Raw genomic sequence first — 20856 nt, 5'->3', positions numbered from 1 at the left:
GTGCTGGGATTACAGGCATGAGCCACTCTGCCTGGCCTAGAAAATTTTAAATTGCTTGTGTGACTTGCATTCTATTTCTGTTGACCAGCACTGGTATAGAGTAGCCTTCTATGTGTTCTCGGTCAGATTCCCAGGGAGAGTTTCTGGCTCAGCCCGGAGTTAGCAGAGCCCTCCTCTGTGATGAGTACCCACCCTTGGTACAATCAGCTTTGTGGGCAGAGTGGCATAAGATGGGCTGCTGGCTCAGCAGAGGCTGTGGGTGTGGCGGGCAGGATAAGGCCATGTCTAAGATAAGGTGTCCTCCTGTTTTCAACAAGAAATATTACATGAGCAAATGGCAGGATTATTTATTGAGCCACATAGGTGCACTCTCTCTACCTTTGCACTCCCCTCCTCATTCTAATTGGTAGTTGGGCCTTTTGAGAATCCCTGTATCCGGGAAGTTTGTGGTTCAGGGCCAAAGCAGAGGTGTTGGAGATTACCCCTCTATCTGTAGTAGGTGGATTATGCCAAGTGACCCAAGGTAAAGGGGTGAGGTTTAAAAAAAAGGAGAAGAGGGACACTTTTGTCTCTAAGACTGGGACAGGAGCAGAGGGGAGTGGAGAAGAGGTTAGCCACTCTCCTGCTAGGAGCAGAGATCTGTGTCAGGACCCAGTGGAGGGAGTGGGAAGAACCTCAGCAGGGGAAGGCCACAGGGTGCACCTGGGAGGCTGAGCTCTCAGCACCCAGGCCACAGCCTTGCTGAAGACCTGAGCCCCTTTTTTGCATGGAAGCCTTCCAACTAACAGTCTTCAAGTGACCACATGAGCTCTGAAAACTATCATAACAGCAGCCATGGAAGGAACGTACCCTAATTTTTTAGACCTCCCAGAATTTTTCATGACTCAGTGGGAGATTGAGATTTCCTCCATCCTAGTGGGATAGAGGCTTAGAGAAACCAGATTGAATTTGTTTTATTTTGTTCTGGGTGTGGGGAATACTGGAGTCCTAGGCCAAGGAAGCCCACTTCACTTGGTGTTTATAGGATAGATAGTCTCATCTACACTTGCAACGAAAGGCTTAGCAACCTGGTCCCTAAGCCAGTGCCTTGCCTATTCAGTCACTCATATCTTTGGGCTTTTCTGAGTGGAAACAAGGCCTAACAGTCAGGACATTGCTCTCTCCGCAGCTCCCTGCTCCGTATCACCCAGGACTATCAATCCTAGTATTCTCTCAGGCACCTTGCATTCAAACGGCCACCAAATCCTACCTCCACCTGATCTCCTGAGTCCATTCCTCTTTCTTTATCTTCACTGTTGATGTTGCAAGCTTCTAGGTGATGCTGGTGTTGCACTCTGGGGACCACACTTTGAGAACCACTGATCTATAGGCTCTGTGGTATTATCAGGTGTCTCAGCAGATTCTTAGATGCATGCAGATGTGAACTCCAGCTTTCAGGCAGTTGATACAGGAGGTGTCTATACCATGTGTTATATTTTTGTACCAAACGTTGCTCTTGGGCCAACATATCAATTCTACTTCACCAAGAGTAACTTCAGTCCACACTGACTCAAGAAACCAAGAATGCTGAGACACATTTCATTCAAACATTCTCCCCTTGGCAGGGAGATCAAGATGGAGGCATCCGGCTTTTGCCAAGGATGTCAGTGTTAGTCCTATGCAAAACCAGTTCCGGTTCTTTCTTGTTCTTCACACAGGTTTGAACAATGATGTGACTGTAAACCGTGTGTGTATGTGTGCGTGTGTGCTAATACAATTTAGGCTGGATTTGGACACTGAGGGACAGTTCCTGGAGATGCTGAGGATTAGTGGTAACAGCTGTTACTCTCCCCATTAGAGGAAAAACTGAAAGGAGAAGAAAATACTTTTGTGTAAGGGATGGGTTTGCAACTCTGAGGGAGGAAGCCATTCTATCAAGCCTACAGAAAAGTGTGTTCCTAGGTAAGTGGATGTTTTCTTTTTATTTATTTATTTTTGTAGAGACAGGGTCTCCCTATGATGCACAGGCTGGTTTTGAACTTCTGGCTTCAAGTGATCTTCCTGCCTCACCCTCCCAAAATGCTGGGATTACACGTGTGAGCCACTGTGCTCAGCTCCAAATGGATGTTTTTCAGCATTCAGGTAGACAAGATACTGGTGGGAAAGAGGAGACGGTGAAACCTAAGGCAGGAGGGTGGGAGGTGGGGCTGTGGCTGCAGTCTGCGAGACGAGGCACTCACTCCCCTTCCCCTTGTAGGCACCTTTGTCTGATCTGCCTTTGGAAAGTAGACCACTTGCCATCAGCAAGGGCTTGAGGAGCATTTTCATTTCATTTCTTTCTCTTCTTTTCAGAGACAGGGTCTTGCTCTGTGCCCAGGCCGGAGTGTAGTGATGTGATTATAGCTCACTGCAGCCTCAACCTCCTGGATTCAAGTGATCCTCCTGCCTCAGCCTCTTGAGCAACTGGAACTATAGGTGCGCACCACCATGTCCAGCATTCGAGGGGCATTTTCTATGTGACCCTTGTGAAAGAAAATGAGAAGGACCCTGAGCCCCATTGACTGAGAAAATGCTTTTACAGTTCATCTTCATTATCTCCTAATGTGTCTGAGAAGCCGTAGCAATGGTTCCCTGTAGTATGGAGATGTGTGACTTTGGTGCTTCATAGAAAACAAACTTAGAAAAGAAAGGCATTGTCTGAAGGACTCTTAAATCTAAGAAATTTGAGGTATAGATCATATTCCTGTCTTCTTTTAGCTTGTGAATGTAAAAGGTGGTTGTGTGTGAAGAGACAGTAGGAGTGGAGGATACTTGATAATTTGGTTTATGAATTATTTCCTTAGTCTATGGTTTTGATAGCTAGTTTCACTACATTTTCAGGATTTAATTTTTACCTTTTAAAACCAGCTGACTACAGGGGAGGGCATTTTTTTTTTTTTTTTTTTGTCTTATATTGCTCCTTAGGTCAAAATATTAGCCAAACTTCTAAAATGCCTGTGTGCAGGACTATAAAAAAAAAAAAACAGAAACAACTGGTTTTGTTGTTGTTGTTGTTGTTGTTATTTTTGGAGATGGAGTCTTGCTCTGTTGCCCAGACTGGAGTGCAATGGCATGATCTCAGTTCACTGCAACCTCCATCTCCCAGGTTCAAGCAATTCTCCTGCCTCAGCCTCCCGAGTAGCTGTGGCTACAGGCACATGCCACCACGCCCAGCTAGTTTTTTGTATTTTAGTAGAGACAGGGTTTCAGCTTATTGCCCAGGCTGGTCTTGAATCCTGTGCTCAGGCAATCCACCCGCCTCGGCCTCCCAAAGTGCTAGGATTACAGGCGTGAACCACCACACCCGGCCTAAAACAGCACTGTTAAAAAATGCCTGTGATAATCCTAAATATTTATGTAGGCATTCATCTGCCTTGTTTGCTATCTCTCATTTTATTTTTGTCAACTTCTTTTACATTGCCAAATTTTAATTCTTCCTCTTGATGGGAATTAGAGGTAGTAAACAAAAGTAAAATTTACTCTATAAATGCTATTTTATTGAATCATTGTATTCTATTCCTGAGCCAAAATTTTTATGAATATGTTTAAGAAGGTATAGAATAAATTGAGTATTTCTGTCTCTGCTCATCTTCTTTACTAGGATATAGCTAAAAACAGCCAAAGAAAGGACAAAGAGATATCAAAGCATTGCCAACGTAACAGTCACCTCTAAATAATTGATAGTTGGTAGACGTTTCGGAGCACTTAGCTTGGTAATTTTCAGTTGTAACAGAGATAAGATGCTCAGCCAAGCCACCCCATGCCATGCCTCCTGACCATAGTGGTGTATTGAGTGTCTACTTCAGCAATAATGTATCAGAGCTCACACTGCCCTTGGGTACCAGTCAGCTTGTAAGGAGATCACGCTAGGATACAAACATTTTCTGGTTTTATTTCTTTGACTCAATAATTAAAGCTTCTCTTTTGAACAACAACAACATAAAAGCAGTCTGGTCTTACAAGAAAATTATAAGAATAGAAGTTTTTAAAAAGGTGTTTGGAAATGAGACACTTCCTTTAGCCTGGCATTTCTTTTTGATCTTGGCCTTGAGCATTAGCAATCCTGGGAGGCTGCACTAAAAGCATCTCAGGTACAGAGGCAATGTGGGGTTCAGGTTAGTCACATCCCAAGAAGACTTTATGTCATTTTCCTCAATAGCATCTGGACTGAAGCTGCTGTTTGTCATGATACAGGAGAGGGCAGGATGAGGATGCGGGCTGCCCTCGTGGGCTGGGCTTGTACCACCCTCTGCCTGGTTTCCTGCTCATCTGCCTTTTCCCATGGTGCCAGCACGGTGGCCTGTGAGGACATGCAGCCCAAGCACATTCAAGCCCAGCCTCAGCACCAGGACACCCATCACGTCACCATCCATACCCGCAGGTCTTCCTATGCACCAGGTGACAAGATTCCAGGTATGTACCGGAGAGGCTTTGAGAGACTCTGAGGAGCCCCAGAGCCCCCATGGATCTTCCAGTTTGTGTTTGTCCCAGTCAGAAGCTTCCTGGACTAAATTTGACTTAATCCTTTTTTTTTTTTTTTTTTTTTTTTTTGTAGAGATGGAGTCTCACTATGTTGCCCAGGCTGGTCTGGAACTCCTGGGCTCAAGTGGTCCTCCCACCTCAGGCTCCCAAGAAAATGGGACTACAGGCACATACCACTGCGCCATGCTAAGTTTTTGTATTTTTTTTTTTTTTTAGAGACAGAGTCTTGGTATGTTGCCCAGTCTGGTCTTGAACTCCCGGGCTCAAGTGAACCTCCTGATTCAGCCTCCCAAACTGCTGGGATTGCAGGCACAAGCCACCATGCCCAGCCTGGCTTAATCTTAAGAAACAATTATCAGCTTAAAAATAAGCATAAAATATTTGTGTCATAAAAGCCACATAACTAAACTCTGCGTTGATTGTGATCTGTATAAGAAGGCACAAATATCATTATTATAGAAAATTATTTTATCCTTATAATAAGATATAAATGTATCTTATTATGGACACAAATATAGTTACTCTGAACAACCTTCATGTATCATCTATGTGTGTGACATACACTTCTTTCTCATTATTTAAAACTAAAATTCATCCATCAACAGACACTTTGGTGAGAAGATGGATATTTTAATTTGCTTGACTCTAGTAACCATTTCACTATGTGTAAGTATATCAAAACATCATGTTGTACACTTTAAATATATACAATTTGATATTTTTAAATTAAAATATTAAGGGATGAAAATTCATTTCCTGCTCTTTTAGTTTAGGTGCCTATAAAAGCAGGGAAAGAATGTAGGCACAGGTGGTTTATGTGAGAGAGCATCCCAGGAAACACAGGTGAGGAAGAGGGAAAGGGAGCTGAGCAAGAGGAGATGATAATCAAGGGCGTGCAACTGAGCAGGTCGCTGCTGTGGGCACCCGAGGTGCATTCCGGTGGGCGGTGGGGACCCTCTGAGAAGCCATGTGAAACACCTCTGAATCATCTCTCAGGAGGATGCAGGGGCAGGGCACTTATCAGTTTTGGGTTGCCCTCCCAGGGGTGTTTCTACTTCCATGCCCACCCCCACTCCCCAAACTCACACACAGTCTTCAGAGTCCATAGCTTACCTTGGACCAAGCTTGGAAGTGGCAGTGAGGGACAACAGGGGAGGAAGCTATAGATGCTTCAGATGCCACTAAGTGTAGGCAGAAAACTGCACACCCAAGGCGAGCTCCATCAGCAACTTTTGCCCTAAACCCCTCTTGATTTTTACTGATTCTTTTGACGGGAACTAAAGGTAACAAACAAAAATGAAATTTACCCTATAAATATTGTTTTATCCATTTGTTTCATTCTGTTGAGAAGTGTGAAAAAACATGGGTGGATAGTACATGAGCTCAACATCAATATACTTCCCAATATACTGAATTAAGGCTATTGTAACAGAGCTTCCCAAACTTTGTCACATCATGACACAGAAAGCGAGTCTGTGTATATAGCACACCGGGGCAACTGCAAGAGGCTCCCCAAGAAAGGCCACTTCTTTGGGGTCTCCAACCACCCTAGTATGCATCCAGCCCCTCCCAGCATGAAGGGATTGGTATGTCAGTATCCTAGTGTTCTGTGGCTAGGGGAATAACAATGGTAAGAATCAAAACACTATGTCAGCCAGGCTTGGTGGCTCATGCCTGTAATCCCAGTACTTTGGGAGGCCAAGGTGGGTGGATCACTTGAGCTCAGGAGTTTGAGACCAGCCTGGGCAACATGGCAAAACCCCATCTCTACAAAAAAAAAAAAAAAAAAATTATCCGGGCATGGTGGCTTGCACCCTGTGGTCCCAACTATGCTAGAGGCTGAGGTGGGAGGATTGCTTGAGCCTGGGAGGCAGAGGTTGCAGTGAACTGAGATAGCACCACTGCACTCCAGCCTGGGTGACAGTGACAAAGTGAGACTCTGTCTCAAAAACAAACAAACAAAACCCAAAACCAAAAAACCGCTAGGTCAGGGAGAAAAATCTGCAGAAATAACTACAAATATTGTGATCCCTAAATTCTGAAGGTATCCTGAGGGAAACATAATTGGATTGTAACTGGAACCAAGACAGCATATGTAATAAATGACTTAAGGGAGTGCCTCATGGATTCAATGAGAGTCAGCTATTACTCACTTATGTTGTAAGTATACTGTTTTCTTACTGGGATCTGTGAGCTCCTTGAAGGTAAGGGCCATGATATCCTGCTCATAGATATATACTCAACACCTAGCATAGTGCCTAGTGTTCAATAGTTCTAAATATTTGTTCAAATGTTGTTAATAAAAATTCAAATGTGTGGAAAATAAAACAATCCTAGACACCAAGCTGCATTTAGCCAATTTGTAAAGGTCTGACCCTGGTTTTAGCCACTCATTCCCTTGAACATGAGTGGCTAATTTAAAAAAAAATTTTAAAAATAGCTTAAAGATATTACATGCTTTAAAAATGTTAGAATAGTATCAAAAGGTAGAAAATTAAAAGTACTTTTCCTTCTCTTGCTCTGAACACTCAATTTGATTCTCCAGAGGTAAGTTTCTTGCACCTCTTTTCAGAAGTTTTCCATGCATATAAGCATATGTGAGTGAGATCTCAAATTAATATAATCTTAAGCAGACACAAATTAAATGTCTGTGTAATGTTTATATTTTTTTTTACCTAACAATCAGATTGATATATTTTATTGAATACAGAGCTTGGGTTTTGTTTTTTTTTTTTTTTTTGAGACAGAGTCTCGCTCTGTCGCCCAGGCTGGAGTGCAGTGGTGCGATCTCAGCTCACTGCAAGCTCCGCCTCCCAGGTTCACGCCATTCTCCTGCCTCAGCCTCCCCAGTAGCTGGCACTATAGGTGCCCGCTACCACACCTGGCTAATTTTTTTTTTGTATTTTTTGGTAGAGATGGGATTTCAACGTGATAGCCAGGGTGGTCTCGATCTCCTGACCTTGTGATCCGCCCGCCTCGGCCTCCCAAAGTGCTGGGATTACAGGCATGAGCTACCGCGCCCAGCCACAGAGCTTGCTTTTAATGATTTCATGACAGTCCATTGTCTAGAGGTCACATGATTGATTTAACCAGTTTCTTATTTATGGGAATTTACTTTTTAAATTTTTTTTCATAAACAGTTTTGATGGACATCTTTATTCATATGTCTTTGCTCATCATATGCATCGGGATTGTTTTAGCTGCAAGTATCAGCAAAAATGATTAACAGAAACTTGACGAGTAAAAACATTTAATTTTCTCTCTTAAGTCTGGAGGCACAGTTTCTGTATTGGGTGAAGCCATTCAATACATCATCGAGATCCTAAGATTTTTCCATTTTCCTGCTGTCATCAGCGAGTTGGGTTTTCATTCCTTTGACGTCACACAGTTTCAGGATGAGTGCCGTGGTTTTAGGCCTCACACTGGGATGACAGCTGGAATAAAGGCCTTATGTGAAAAGATTGATCCTTAGACATTAACTGTTCTCTCAGCAGATTTGGCCTCATTGGCCAGAATTCTGTCTGGTGAAGGGGAACAGAATCACCAACACTGGTTTCAGTCTAACCACGGTTCATCCCCTGGAGAAAAGGAGAAGCCTAACTTCCCTGAAGACAGGTGGTCTCCACTTGCCACATGAATGTAGCATCTGGGTTCTGTTAGCAGAACCATCTGTTCTGCTAGCAGGGAATAAGCAGACAATCGCTGTTGAGTATTGGACATCAGTGTTTTCCATATTTATTTGTTCAAGTTTGTCAGTGGGGAAAATTCTTAGCTGCAAAATTTCTAGATCAAAGAGTAATGATTTTTGGAGGGCATTTCTTTTATTGTGTTTATATACATATATCATAAACTTTACCATTATAGCTGTATACAGCTCAGTGGCATCAAGTGCATTCACAATGTTGTACAGCCATCATCACTATCCATTTCCAGAACTTTTCCATCATCCCAGATGGACACTCTGTACTGGCCATCCTACCCTGTGCCCAGCCCCAGCCAACTTTAAATCTTCTTTGTCTCTGTCAATCTGACTGCTCTGGGTGCCTCACAGAAGAGGAATCATGCAATATTTGTCATCTTCGGTCTGGCTTATTTTACTATGTTTTCAGGGCTAACTGATGAGGTAGCATGTATCAGAGGGGTAATTGCATTTTAAATGTGGAAGATGTTGTCAGGTTACACCACAAAAAGTTGGATGGTTTATAGTCCCAGCACTAGTGAATGAATGCCCTAGTTTTTCCATAGTCTTATCAAGACTGTTTACAACCACACATTTTAACATTTGCTAATATGAAAGGTGTAAAATAGTATCTCATTTATAATTGCTTTAAAAACATTACTGAGCAGCTAGGTGTGGTGGCTCACGCCTGTAATCCCAGCACTTTGGGAGGCTGGGGAGGGCAGATCACGAGGTCCAGAGATCGAGACCATCCTGGCCAACATGATGAAACCCCCGTCTCTACTAAAAATACAAAAATTATCTGGGCGTGGTGGCACGTGCCTGTACTCCCAGCTACTTGAGAGGCTGAGGCAGGAGAATCGCTTGAACCCGGGAGGCAGAGGTTGTAGTGAGCTGGGATCGTGCCACTGCACTGCAGCCTGGCGACAGAGCGAGACTCTGTCTCAAAAAAAAAAAAAAAATTATTACTAAGCTTGTTTTATTTTCTGTTTGTATCCTTTCATTATTTTGAGGGAGTCATCTTTTTATGGATTCACCATGACTCTGATTATTTGTCTGCTTTATGTCTTACAAATACTTTTCTTTGGAAAATAATTTTTTTTAATCATCTGTCCTAAGTTCACCTAAACTCGTATTTTAAAAAAATATAGCACACTTTACTCACCTTTTCCTTTATGGCAGCTGGGTTTTACTCAGAGAGGTATTTCTAAATCCAGTATTTATAAAAAGAAAAAAATGTTTCCAGTTATATTTTATTTCATTTTTGCATACCTTTGATCCAAATGGAATTTATTTTGGTGTGAAATAGGACTTCAACTTTTCCCCGCCCCCAGTGAATTGTTCACTTTCTAGGGGTTGATCTTAAACTTTTAGTTTTGAAAAAACCTGCATAAAATCACCAAATGGAACTAAGTCACACATGTTCATGTTGAATGGGTGTTTTTGTTGCAGTGACGGTGAGAAGCAGTCGTGATTTCATGGGATTTCTCCTTCAGGCTCGAAGAGTGTCTGATCATCAAATAGCTGGGACTTTTGTTTTCATTCCTCCTCATTCCAAACTGATGACTTGTTTTCAAGAGGCTGATGCAGTCACCCATTCTGACAAGTCCCTGAAGAGAAACCTGTCGTTCCTGTGGAAGGCCCCTGCCCAGCCTGTGGGGGACATTAAGTTCCTGTAAGAGAGTGAAGTGCTGTTTCTTAGAAACTGAGCCTTTTACTTTGAAGAGAGGGGAGCTTCTCTTTGCCCTGCTTTCATATTCCCTTTCCCCCTCCTTATGTGGCCACCTTATAGCAAAGACAGGGTCATGGATGCTGCCTCAACTGGAGAGCCTATGCAGAGGGGAACTAAAAAAAATGTTGCCCCCAAACTCATCCCTTCAGCACTATCCATATTATCTCCCTGCCTCCCCAGGCACAGGTAAATCTTGGCCAACCTCTCCAGGAATTTCTGACCAGAGGACAGAAGGGCTGGCGGTGGGAAGGCAGGAGAGAGCCAAGAAAGAGACAGGCAGATGGACAAATGGACACGTCCCTGGGCCCAGGAAAAGCCTCTTGAGGCTCTGTGCCTTGGCTTGTTGTCTATAAATGGGCATAACCACAGCACCTCCCTCAGAGGGTTGTGTATGGATGAGGGAGCCTATGTTTGCTCAGAACAGTTCCTGGCAGCAGTAAGCACTTTAAAAGCATCATTACTACTCAAAATGAGGTACTTGTTTTGTCATTCTTTTCAGACACTTACATTTACCAAGAAAGATAATTTTTTTCTTTCAGGAAAGGGTGTGTGTTTCTGTTTCTTTTCCCCACACCCTCCTAAATATGAAGGAGATTGCGTCTGCAGGCAGAGGTCATCCAGGGCACATGCTTACCTCCAGGACCCCCCTCTGCTCTGGGGAGCAGTGGGAGAGGAGGTTGGTGGCCCCAGCCTGTGGTGTCCCTTCTCCCCCACTTTCTGGTGGCACAGGGCAGCAGACAGGACAGTAAGAAGGGAAATACATGCCTTAGGATTTTTCCTCTTTGGAAGGCCCAGGGCCCGCTTACCCGTGGGTGTGCCCAGCTTCTGCCCTTGGCTTTGGTTCTTATGCAGTACAGAGGGTGTCTGACACTTGAAGTCCTTAAACCTGTACAGTCACCTTTCTTTCTCAAAGCACCTCTATTCCTATTTTTGGATTTACCATCATATCTACTGCGTGCCGCATAGCAAGTAGTGTAGAAGCTATGATCTCCATTTGACAGAAAAAAAACGAGCTAAGTCACTTGATGAGATGCCTGTCCTAAGTCGCCCTGTGATCTCCCACCTCCGGGAACTCTCGCGCACGATAACGTCTTCCAAGTCTGGAAACCGCATGTTGGGGGCCTGAACTATGACTCTCACTGAGTCTCGAGCCTCTGGGTGACCTCAGCCACATTAATCGCCTTGTTATGACTGCCTCCTGAATACTTATAAAGTGGGAAAAAATGATGCTTGCCAATAATCCCTCCTTTACTGAAATATTTGGAGGAACAAATGGCATAATGTTTGTGAAACTGATTTTTACTGAAGAATTATTTTTCAAAAAATTATTTAGAATATTAAGGATTTGTCTCTAATTTCCAACAGAATCTACAATGACAATAGACATGTACAATTATACAACAGAATTATGAGATCTTCAAATCATGATGTAATAACGGTATATCAGGAATGGCTAATAATAACATTGACAATAAAACCTTTTATTGGAGTCTAAACAGTTTAAAGAGAAACTTTTTAGTTAAAATGAGATTTTTAGTGACTGTATTTATTCAAGAGGACCATTGATTTGTTCAAATCCTCTCCTATTCTAATTATTTGCAACTGTGGGGTTTTTGTTTTTAAAAAGAATGAAGTCACTCTTCATTCTTGAAGTAATAACATAATCTCTCTCTCATTCTTCTATTTATTTAGTTTTGTTCATGTTTATCTGTTAGTGTGTTCTCTCTTTTCTCTGAGGCTGGCCTGAGTTATTATTTAAAGGAAACTAAATCCGTGAACCACTCTGCTCTTTCTCTTTCTGCAGTTTATCAGTAGTCCAGTCATATTTCGTTTACTGGGCAAGGATTGAATCATCTGTTGTGTCTCAACAGACACATAGCAGCGCCCATTCTGACGACCGCATGGAGCCCAGATTACTGATGCCAACCCTTCACCAGAGGCTGGGCGATGTTGAAGGAGCTGCCCCAGGTACAGCTTGTCATTGTATTTGCCAGGCTGGTTGTCATCATTATTTTTACAGTTATCTATTTTCACTTAAAAGTTACTACTGCCAGCTTCCTGTCCCTGCAAAACAAGTAATAAACACCTGCCGTGGCCAACTGCAGCAGTTCCTGGGGATGTGATAACGCAGCAGTGAGAGGGAGGGAACGCTTGCAGTTGCTTTGTTTGTTGCAGCAAACATACTTTGTCTAGCTCAACCTAACACATTAAGTCAGGCCCCGGGGTGGACAGTGAGAGCTGTGCTGCAATACCAAAAAACAGCATACACCTCTTCCCCGACATTTACTAGTCCTCACAATATTTCCGCTGTTTTCCTTAGTCCCCTGAAGCTACACAGGGAGCACAAAAAAGAAATGAGCTTTTCTTCATCTTTTCTCATAGAAACGCATCCAGTTTTCATTGTTACTTTTCACGGTAGGTAGATGGCTCTTTGCAACCTGGGTTGGAGAACAGAATCGGGAATCACTGTTTCAATGGGAAGGGATTTTTCCTTGCTCACTACATGGCTTTATATTCCATTAGTCCATGAACTCCTGAAAAAAGAAAAGAAAAAAACAAAACAAAGGGAAACCTCTAGCCAACTAGAGGATGTTTGACCTACCTGAAATCCCTGGTGGTATGGAACTCCTTTTTATTGCTTATTCTAGTTAAGTTCTATGAACACAAGCACTCGTAAAAGCATCCAGGCACATGCACGCCAGACTCTACCCTTAATCCATTCGTTCTCCTCTTCCTTTATTCTTTCCTTTATTCTTTGCTAATATGTTAAGGCCAGAATCCAGTCAGAATCCCTGCCTCTTCTCAGTCGAGCAGACCCAGGTACAGAAACAGTGAGGACCACCCTCCATACTCTGTCTTTGTCTTCTCCCATTACCCAGCACAACTTTGTCTTCTCCCATTACCCAGCACAACTCCTCCAACCTTCCCACCAAGGCACTCCTAAAAGCAGAGTAAAGATCTCAGAGCCTGAGAGTGTGGCCTGGAGAAGACCCTGCACCCCTGACATATGTTTGAAATCTCATGTTTTATTTTATGAATGATGCAAATGTCATGTTTTAATCCCAAGTATAACCACGTTTGTTTGCACATGAATATGAATAAAACTGAAGTTTCAGGAAGAAGTGTCATGTGGAGCCTTGGGCCTTTCTATGCCTGACTCTGCTGGAAACCTTGCCTGCTAGGGGCCACAGCTTCCAGCCCAAGCAGTTTACAGGGTAACCTCCTCATTACATTGCCCACATTCCTCTCCTTCTGGCCCCAGCCTGTCTTCCCCATTCATTCCAGTACCCAAACCCTAGTGATTCCCAAAGGAAAAAGAAACGTGTATGTATGCAGGTGTGTGCATGTGTGTATGTACGTGTGTGTGCGTGTGTGTGTGTGTATGTATCCTGGGAAGTTTATCTTTGTACAGTTATCTATTCACCTCATTTCAATTAATAAAGTGAAATAGATTTCTTAACTGTACAAAGGATTCAGTAGGCAAGTATAAATTATAAATTTTCAAAATTGGGAAAGTAGTATATTGTATATCTGAAACTTATCTCCCAATAGACCAAGACACTTTGGGTCCTCCTCCACCCCGTTAGGTATGGTCTACTTTTATATTTCAGTCCCTTCCCTTCTGATACTTCCTCAAACTGGACTGTTCCACATGACAGTTCTCTGCGTCTTTCAAGGTACAGTTCAAATATCTCCTTTGTGAAACTTTTCCTGATATTTCTTGGTAGGCAGGTGTCTTAGTCTATTCCAGCTGCTATAACAAAACATCCTAGACTGAATAATTTATAAACAATAGAAACGTATTGCCTACATTCTGGAGGTTGGGAAGTCCAAGATGAAGGCACCAACAGATTAAGTGTCTGGTGAGGGAGGGATGATCTGTGCCTCAACAATGGCACGTTCTTGCTGTGTCTTCACATGGTGGAAGAGGTGAACAAGCTCCCTCAGTCCCCTTTTATAAGGCTACTAATCCCATTCATGAGGGCTCCACCCTCATGACTTAAGCACCTGCTAAAAACCCCACTTCTTTACACGATTGCATTGGGAGTTTGATTTCAACATGTGAATTTTGAGGGGGACACATTAAGACCATAGTGGCAAGTATAATTGCTTCCTTAGCTCTGGTATTAATTGATTAATTAATTCATTAATTAATTTTGAGACAGAGTCTCTCTCTGTTACCCAGGCTGGAGTGCAGTGGTGCGGTCTCAGCTCACTGCAACTTCCACCTCCTGGGTTCAAACGATTCTCCTGCCTCAGCCTCCCGAGTAGCTTGGAATTACAGGCATGCGCCACTGCATCCTGCTAACTTTGGTAGTTTTAGTAGAGAGACACAGTTTCCCCATGTTGACCAGGCTGATCTTGAACTCCTGACCTTAGGTGATCTACTTGCCATGGCCTGCCAAAGTGCTGGGATTACAGGCGTGAGCGTCCGGCCTCTTGTATTAATTTAGGTAGTTTGACATGTAAGGGTGTCTCTTCCCAGTTTTGAGTTCAGGGATACCAATTACAAGTCTGCATTGTGTTTGCATCTCCAACAACTCTAACAATGCCCAGCACGCAGTGGGTCTGCAGGAAATATCCAAATGCTCTTAGAGTTCAAGAAGGAATTTGAAACTATCAGTTTGCCATGTTTTGTGTGTCTGGGCTAGGCTGCTTTGTTCTTCACTTCAACGTTTTTGAGTGTTAAAAACATTGGAGCAAAGGGGTACCTCCTTCACCCCCATGAAAGAACCTGGAGCCCTTGCCAGAGAAACTTCTGCCAACACTGTTTTGGTCAATGCCATCATGTCATCCTCATCATCATTGTGGTAAACCCTCTGTGCATGTTGCCTGTGCCTGTGTGCCAGGCACCTGCTTCACGTTTCCCCATCAATGAGTTCATGTCAACCCCTCAGCAATTCTATGCTGGCCTCATTTTGCAAATGAAGAAATTAATGCTCTGGGAGGACTTCCCCAAAGCCAGGAATTAGTGGAGGACTGAACCCAGACAAGAGTCTGACTCTACAACCTGCACTTGCTTGCTTGCTGCTCCGTGTGAAGCTCTTTCTCATGCTCTGGGCTGTCAGGTTAGCCAGTCACAAACGGGAAATGAGATGGTGGAGGGCAGTGGAGGGCAGTGATCTCGTCTCTGCTCATAGCAGATGTTCAAGTTATTATCACCAGGAAAGAAACTTTGATTGTTAATAATAGAGCAAGAAAGATCTAGAGCTTTGAAAAGTCTGATTTGTGGGATTCCGCTCTTTTTTCTAGCTAGAAGCAGTTTTTGGCAGAGGTGAAATAAATACGGTGGTCACAGTGCGTTCTGCGTTCCCTGAATGGTGGCTGTTAAGAAGGTACAAGCCCAGACAGGCCAGGGACTCACTCTAAAATGATACAAGCCCTTGCGTGGTCAGGGGCTTGTGTGATCAGGCAGGTCATCTGTATGCTGACACTTTTAAGTGCCTTACACTTAATGGTCTCTCCTTGAGGAACATTAGAGTCACTGCTGTTTACCCCCGATCATAGCAGTTTGTACCAATCGATACGGGGAAAATGCTCTCACTCTCTCTGCACTGTCTTTGGACCTCTGCTTAGCTCCCAGGGCCCCCATCACTCTTCCACAGAAGCACACACATGTCTTTGCTGTTACCCTTCCTGGAGCTGCAGAGGAGGACAACCTAGATCCTGTTCCTGCCAGTATTTGGGTGACAAAGTTTCCTGGGGATGCAGAGACTCTGTCCCAACCATCTTCACACACAGCCACTGAAGGCAGCATCGACCGGCAACCCAGCATGGACAGCAATCCGACTCTAGAGCCGTCCCTGGAGGTCCACAGGCTGGAGAGGCTCATGGCCCTCAAGAGAGTCTCCTCAGAGAGCTTTGCTTCCAGACTTAGCATCCATCACAGGTAAGGGTGATGGGTGGGCCATTCAGGACAGGTGATGGGACTAGGCTGAACACTGGAGTGCATCATTTGGAGTCTGACAAAGAAGATCTCAGCCATATTTATTCTTGAGTGTGTGTAAAACCCAGGATGTAGCAGGGCCACTGGGTTTTGAAGGGTCTGAAGGACTGGGTATGATAAGTACCCAGGGAAATTATTCTCTTGGATGGAGTGAGATCTCTGAGATGCTGTTATAAATAAAACAAAACTTTAAAAGTGACTTTTTATATTTTAAATATATTTATAATAACAATATGGAAATGTATATTTTATATAAAATAATAAGTGATAGCATTTGGTGAGTTCTTTGCCGCCATTCTCACTCATCTCTCCCCTTCCTCTTCTCTGTGGTTCCCAACTCCAAACTCAGAAGTTTTTCAAGTGGATCTGATGCCATCTGCATACACAACAATGGTAGGAAACATTGCTTTTTGGTCCAAAACTTAATGACCTGTTTTCAGCCCTTCCATTCTTCCCTTTAGAACTCAGGATGATCCCAGCTTTGATTCACTGGAAACTTGCCTGTCCTCAGTTGGGGGTGAACAGGTAAGAACCTAAACTGTGAAGAGGGCTTGCGACTGATGTTTTGATCCTAGACTGGCCAGTTTCAGGCTGGGAAATCAGAGCTATTAGACTGGTAGCTAAAGTTAGAGAGAAGAAGGCAAAGTATAATATACACACAGTGTCTTTCTACTAATCAATACCTTTCCATTACATGCAGTGTCTCTGAAGTGATCGGCAATTGTAGAAATTGATGTTTTCATGATTTGTCTTCTCACTTAGCCATAGTTAATAATTACTCTCTTCTCTCCTCCTCCATCCCTCCTTCATAACACTGACCTCAGAGCGCCATGTATGGTCCCAGAAGTTAGATCAATGGGCAATATAAAATATAAATGCCCACCGATTTACTATTCCTTTGAAGTCTTAGAAGGAACACAAAATAAAACATGGTGTAATATTCTTTCTTACGTTTATCAGAACCGACTGTGAGGTTAAATGGTCCCTCTTGCATGGGTCCTATCATAAAAAGACACACTAGAAGCTTTCAGCCATAGAAGATGATGCAATCACCCATTGATATTTTGGTTTGGAAGCCTCTTAAAGGATCCTTAGCTTGTTCTTGTAACTGGCTTCCTTGTTCTCTGTGGGGTTTCCATTAGCCACCCCATCCCCATCAATAACAAGTGCATTTGTATCTAGTTGGGCATTTTACTTTGAGCTCCTTTAGTAGCAAGAAAGAGAATGGGTTTTCAGCTGCCGCCTGGGAGTCTTTAAGGAACCCCAGTTAGTTACAAAGTTCAGTGGCAGCTTAGGAGGAAGACCAGTACCTTTGACTCCTTTTTCCCTTTGTTTTTCTAGGACAAGATGAAGGCCTCTAACAGGACCGTGACACAGCCTCCTCGGTACACCGTCCAGCTTACCCATCCCGGGCGCCTCTGGTCCTCTGAAACTTTCACAGGGAATGGGGCGGGGGCAAGCAACCCAACCCCTGTCCTCCAGACCTCTGGCACTTCTGGGCTACCTGCTACTGGTGACCAGTCAGAGGCATCCAGGGCCTCTGCCAGCTTCTTACCTCAGTCAAAGCACGAGGAGCTCAGAGCAGGGAAGGGAGATGGAGAGGGTGGAGTGGGATACCCTCAGCAGACCAACTCACGGCCTGACGCTGGGCAAGAGGAGGCCCAGGCCCCTCTGGGGATCCAGCTCAGAACTCCCCAGCTAGGAGTTCTGCTTTGCCTATCAGCCATCCTGGGCATGGCCCTGGCTGCTGGCCTTCGCTACCTGCACACCCAGTATTGCCACCAGCGGACAGAAGTGTCCTTCAGCGAGCCCGCTTCAGATGCTGTTGCCAGGAGCGACAGTGGTGAGACTGTGCACATCAGGAAGATTGGGGAGAATAGTTTTGTTTTGGTTCAAGCAGAGTACAACTGGATCACTCCTTCTGTGGGTAGCAAGAAAACAGTCCTCTGAGAAGGCCATCACCCCAGACCTCTCAGTGGCCCTCCTTGGGCCCTGGAGAGTGTCCCAGACAGAGCAGACCTAATGAGAATACCTGATGAAGACAGGGACTCATTGTGCCTCTGTCAATGTGCAGTTCATGGAGGAAGCCGGGAGAGGACAGTTTCATCAACAGAGGGAGTTATTTCTGAGCTTTGTTGTCTTAACATCTGTAATTGAGCTTCCTTTTTTTTTTTTTTTTTTGCAATTAGATGTTCTGTTTGAAGACTTAAACTCAACACAATGAATATTGTATAACCTGCTCATTAACTAGACCCCTGTGGCCGCTAAGCTTCCTCTGTTGCCTTAAGGAAGCCATAGAAATAGAAATGCTGTCCCTCCTTAGTGTCTCAGCCTCATCTCTTCTAACTCTTTGGGAAAAAAAGTAATGTTGGGTTGTGTCTCCTGCAAGAAAAAGAACTGCAGCTCTCACTTTGCCTTCCTAAACCACACCCAAATAAGTTTTCTTTTCAAAACTAGAATTCAACAACTTGCTAGAGTTCTGATAGGGATGGCTAGGTGAATGCAAGGGTGTTTGGTCTTCTGGGCAACTCAGCAGCCTGGCAAATCGCTATGGAAATTGATCCAAAGTCAGGAAAATTTTTGAGAGCTTGATTGAACACATCTTTAGGAAAACATATACATGCAACACAAGGCCATAAACACCAGAGTGGGGTAAGCAAGCCTCTTCATCAGGTGTAAATGGATCTGAGACCTCCCATCCATTTACACTTGATGGAAAGATTCGTGTATTCCAGCAGCTAGCAGACATATTGCCTTTTGCCAGAGGTCAGGCTGAAAAACGTTATTATACCAGCACAGTTTGAAGAACAGTCTTTACTTGTCTTTTCAGGGAGTATCAGGCAGAAAGCTTCATGGACGAAGGTCATCTATCTGATCTCATAACCTTATGAAGATTGCTTTGATTTAACAGTGGCTCCACAGATACTATCTGAGGTCAAAACAACAGATCTGAATGTAACTCTTAAATATGCTCACCTAATATAGCACATTGGAATTAGCTGCCTTTTCAGAGTGAAACCTATTATAGAGTCACCATTCATTTTAATGCAGAAACAAAAATCACTACAAATTCGGAAAGGATATTTGTTTATTGAACACCTAATTCATACAGGAACTGTGCTAAGAAGTTTGCATATATCTTCACTTTTAACCCTCACAAAAATTTAATGAGGAAGAAGTGCAGTAACTTTCCAAGGAGAATGAGGCTTTCCTTACATCTCAATTTAACAATTTTTAAAAATTGGGTGTTCAGGAAAGAGACAGCTCCTGCTTTTTCCATACCTCCCTTTAGCTCATTGGTCATCAATTCCAAGACTGTCTCCTCCTGGATTCTGGGCTAGATAGCTCTGTTCCCTGGCTTCAGTCATTAGATGCATGGAGACCTAGGTAATTTGTGCATTCACAAATGAAAGTGTTCTAGGAATGCTGTGGAAAGAAAGAAATGTACTATACTCTAATAAGGCCACACATGTCCCTTCTGCATGCCTAGGAATGCCCTCTAAAAGATGTCCTCCCCGAGAAGCAAACAAGGGACCCCGTTAGCGGAGAGCGCTCATCTGGCCACATCACATCAGAGCCAGATGCATCATGTATGCAACATTTTTTAGATCTTTTCTGTCTAAGAGAGAATTTTTCCTATGTAAACAGATTGTTTTGCTTATCTGTTGATGTGAACAGATTACCTCCAAGCTTAGTAGTTGAAAATAAAATCACCATCACCACCATTTATCATCTTTCACAATTCTGGGGTTGCCTGGGCTCAGTTGGTCAGTTCTTCTGCTTTTGATGTTATTGAAAGGGATGGGACAGCCTAGTTGACTCCCTCACATGGCTTGCAGTTGGCGTTGGCCACCAGCTAAGGGCCCAAATGGGGCTGCTGAAGAATGTGGGAAGCAATATGGCTCTGTTCTTTGTATCTTCTTATGCCATATGGTGGCTGAGTTCCAAGAGGAAGTGTGCCAAGCACACAAAACCAAAGACTGCATGTCTCTTAAGACCTAACCTTGGAAGTGGTCATAGTGAGTCACAGGACCAACTCTCATTATTCAAAAGGAAGGGCAATAGATTTCACTTTTTGATGGGAGAAGTGACAGAGGATTTGCAGCCATCTTTAATTCACTTTCCCTTCTGCTTAGACTGCTGACCTGCCATGGGGGGAGTGTGTGAGACTTGAAGAGATGCCATTCATCCCTGGGAGAAGAGGGAGGTGAGAGGAGTCTCCAGATTTCAGGATCAGGTATTTTCTCTTCTCCAGTTGGACTTCCAGCTTACACAAAACAGTAAAGTGATGCAGAAGGGTTAGCCAGATCTCTGAGCCTCCTCTTCCTCGTCAGAGAAAAGAACATCACAAAATCATTCAGCTCTTTTGGTTGATGTAAAGATTGAATGCATACACAATATTTAGCTATCTGTAACCAAACTGACATGCCATTGTCATTAATGTTATCCTGAAGCTGCAACACTGTCTTTACGTGTAGTCCATTTAGAGAAATTCTGTGATCAGGAAAAAAAAGTCACTTTGTTTCTATGACAAATTCTCCTTTTTTTTTTGAGATGGAGTCTTGCTCTGTCACCAGACTGGAGTGCAGTGGTGCGACCTCAGCTCACTGCAACCTCTGCCTCCTGTGTTCATGTGATTCTCTTGCCTCAGCCTCCTAAGTAGCCGGGACTACAGGCACATACCACCGCATCCAGCTAATTTTTGTATTTTTAGTACAGACAGGATTTCATCATGTTGACCAAGATGGTCTTTATCTCTTGACCTTGTTATCCATCCATCTCAGCCTCCCAAAGTGCTGGGATTACAGGCGTGAGCCACTGCGCCTGGCTGACAACTTCTCTTGAAGCAACCTTCCCACCTCACTTCCCTGGCTCAGCCACTTGAAGTCCACATGAGTTGTCATGGCAGTCGTTGGCTACAATTCCTACCATGTATCAGATATTTTTTTGCTGCAACGTTCTGACTAGACTCCTTTTTGGCCAGGGCAGCTGGAGTCC

At 43.7% G+C, this 20856-nt stretch overlaps 1 protein-coding gene across 1 annotated transcript; it reads left to right on the top strand.

Moving 5' to 3' along the window:
- Positions 1-19583, top strand: REELD1 (reeler domain containing 1). Its single transcript, XM_023227251.1, has 7 exons — positions 1-2454; positions 4213-4431; positions 9632-9854; positions 11716-11879; positions 15489-15801; positions 16320-16383; positions 17200-19583. The coding sequence occupies exons 2-7, from the start codon at positions 4224-4226 to the stop codon at positions 17806-17808; spliced, it is 1581 nt and encodes a 526-aa protein (XP_023083019.1). The 5' UTR covers positions 1-2454; positions 4213-4223; the 3' UTR covers positions 17809-19583.
- The last annotated feature ends 1273 nt before the right edge of the window (positions 19584-20856 follow it).

This window comes from Piliocolobus tephrosceles, chromosome 3 (genome assembly GCF_002776525.5).
Source record: "Piliocolobus tephrosceles isolate RC106 chromosome 3, ASM277652v3, whole genome shotgun sequence".
Lineage (NCBI taxonomy): Eukaryota > Metazoa > Chordata > Mammalia > Primates > Cercopithecidae > Piliocolobus > Piliocolobus tephrosceles.
The sequence above is the reverse complement of the archived record's forward strand: the minus strand, read 5'-3'. Positions and strand labels throughout refer to the sequence as shown.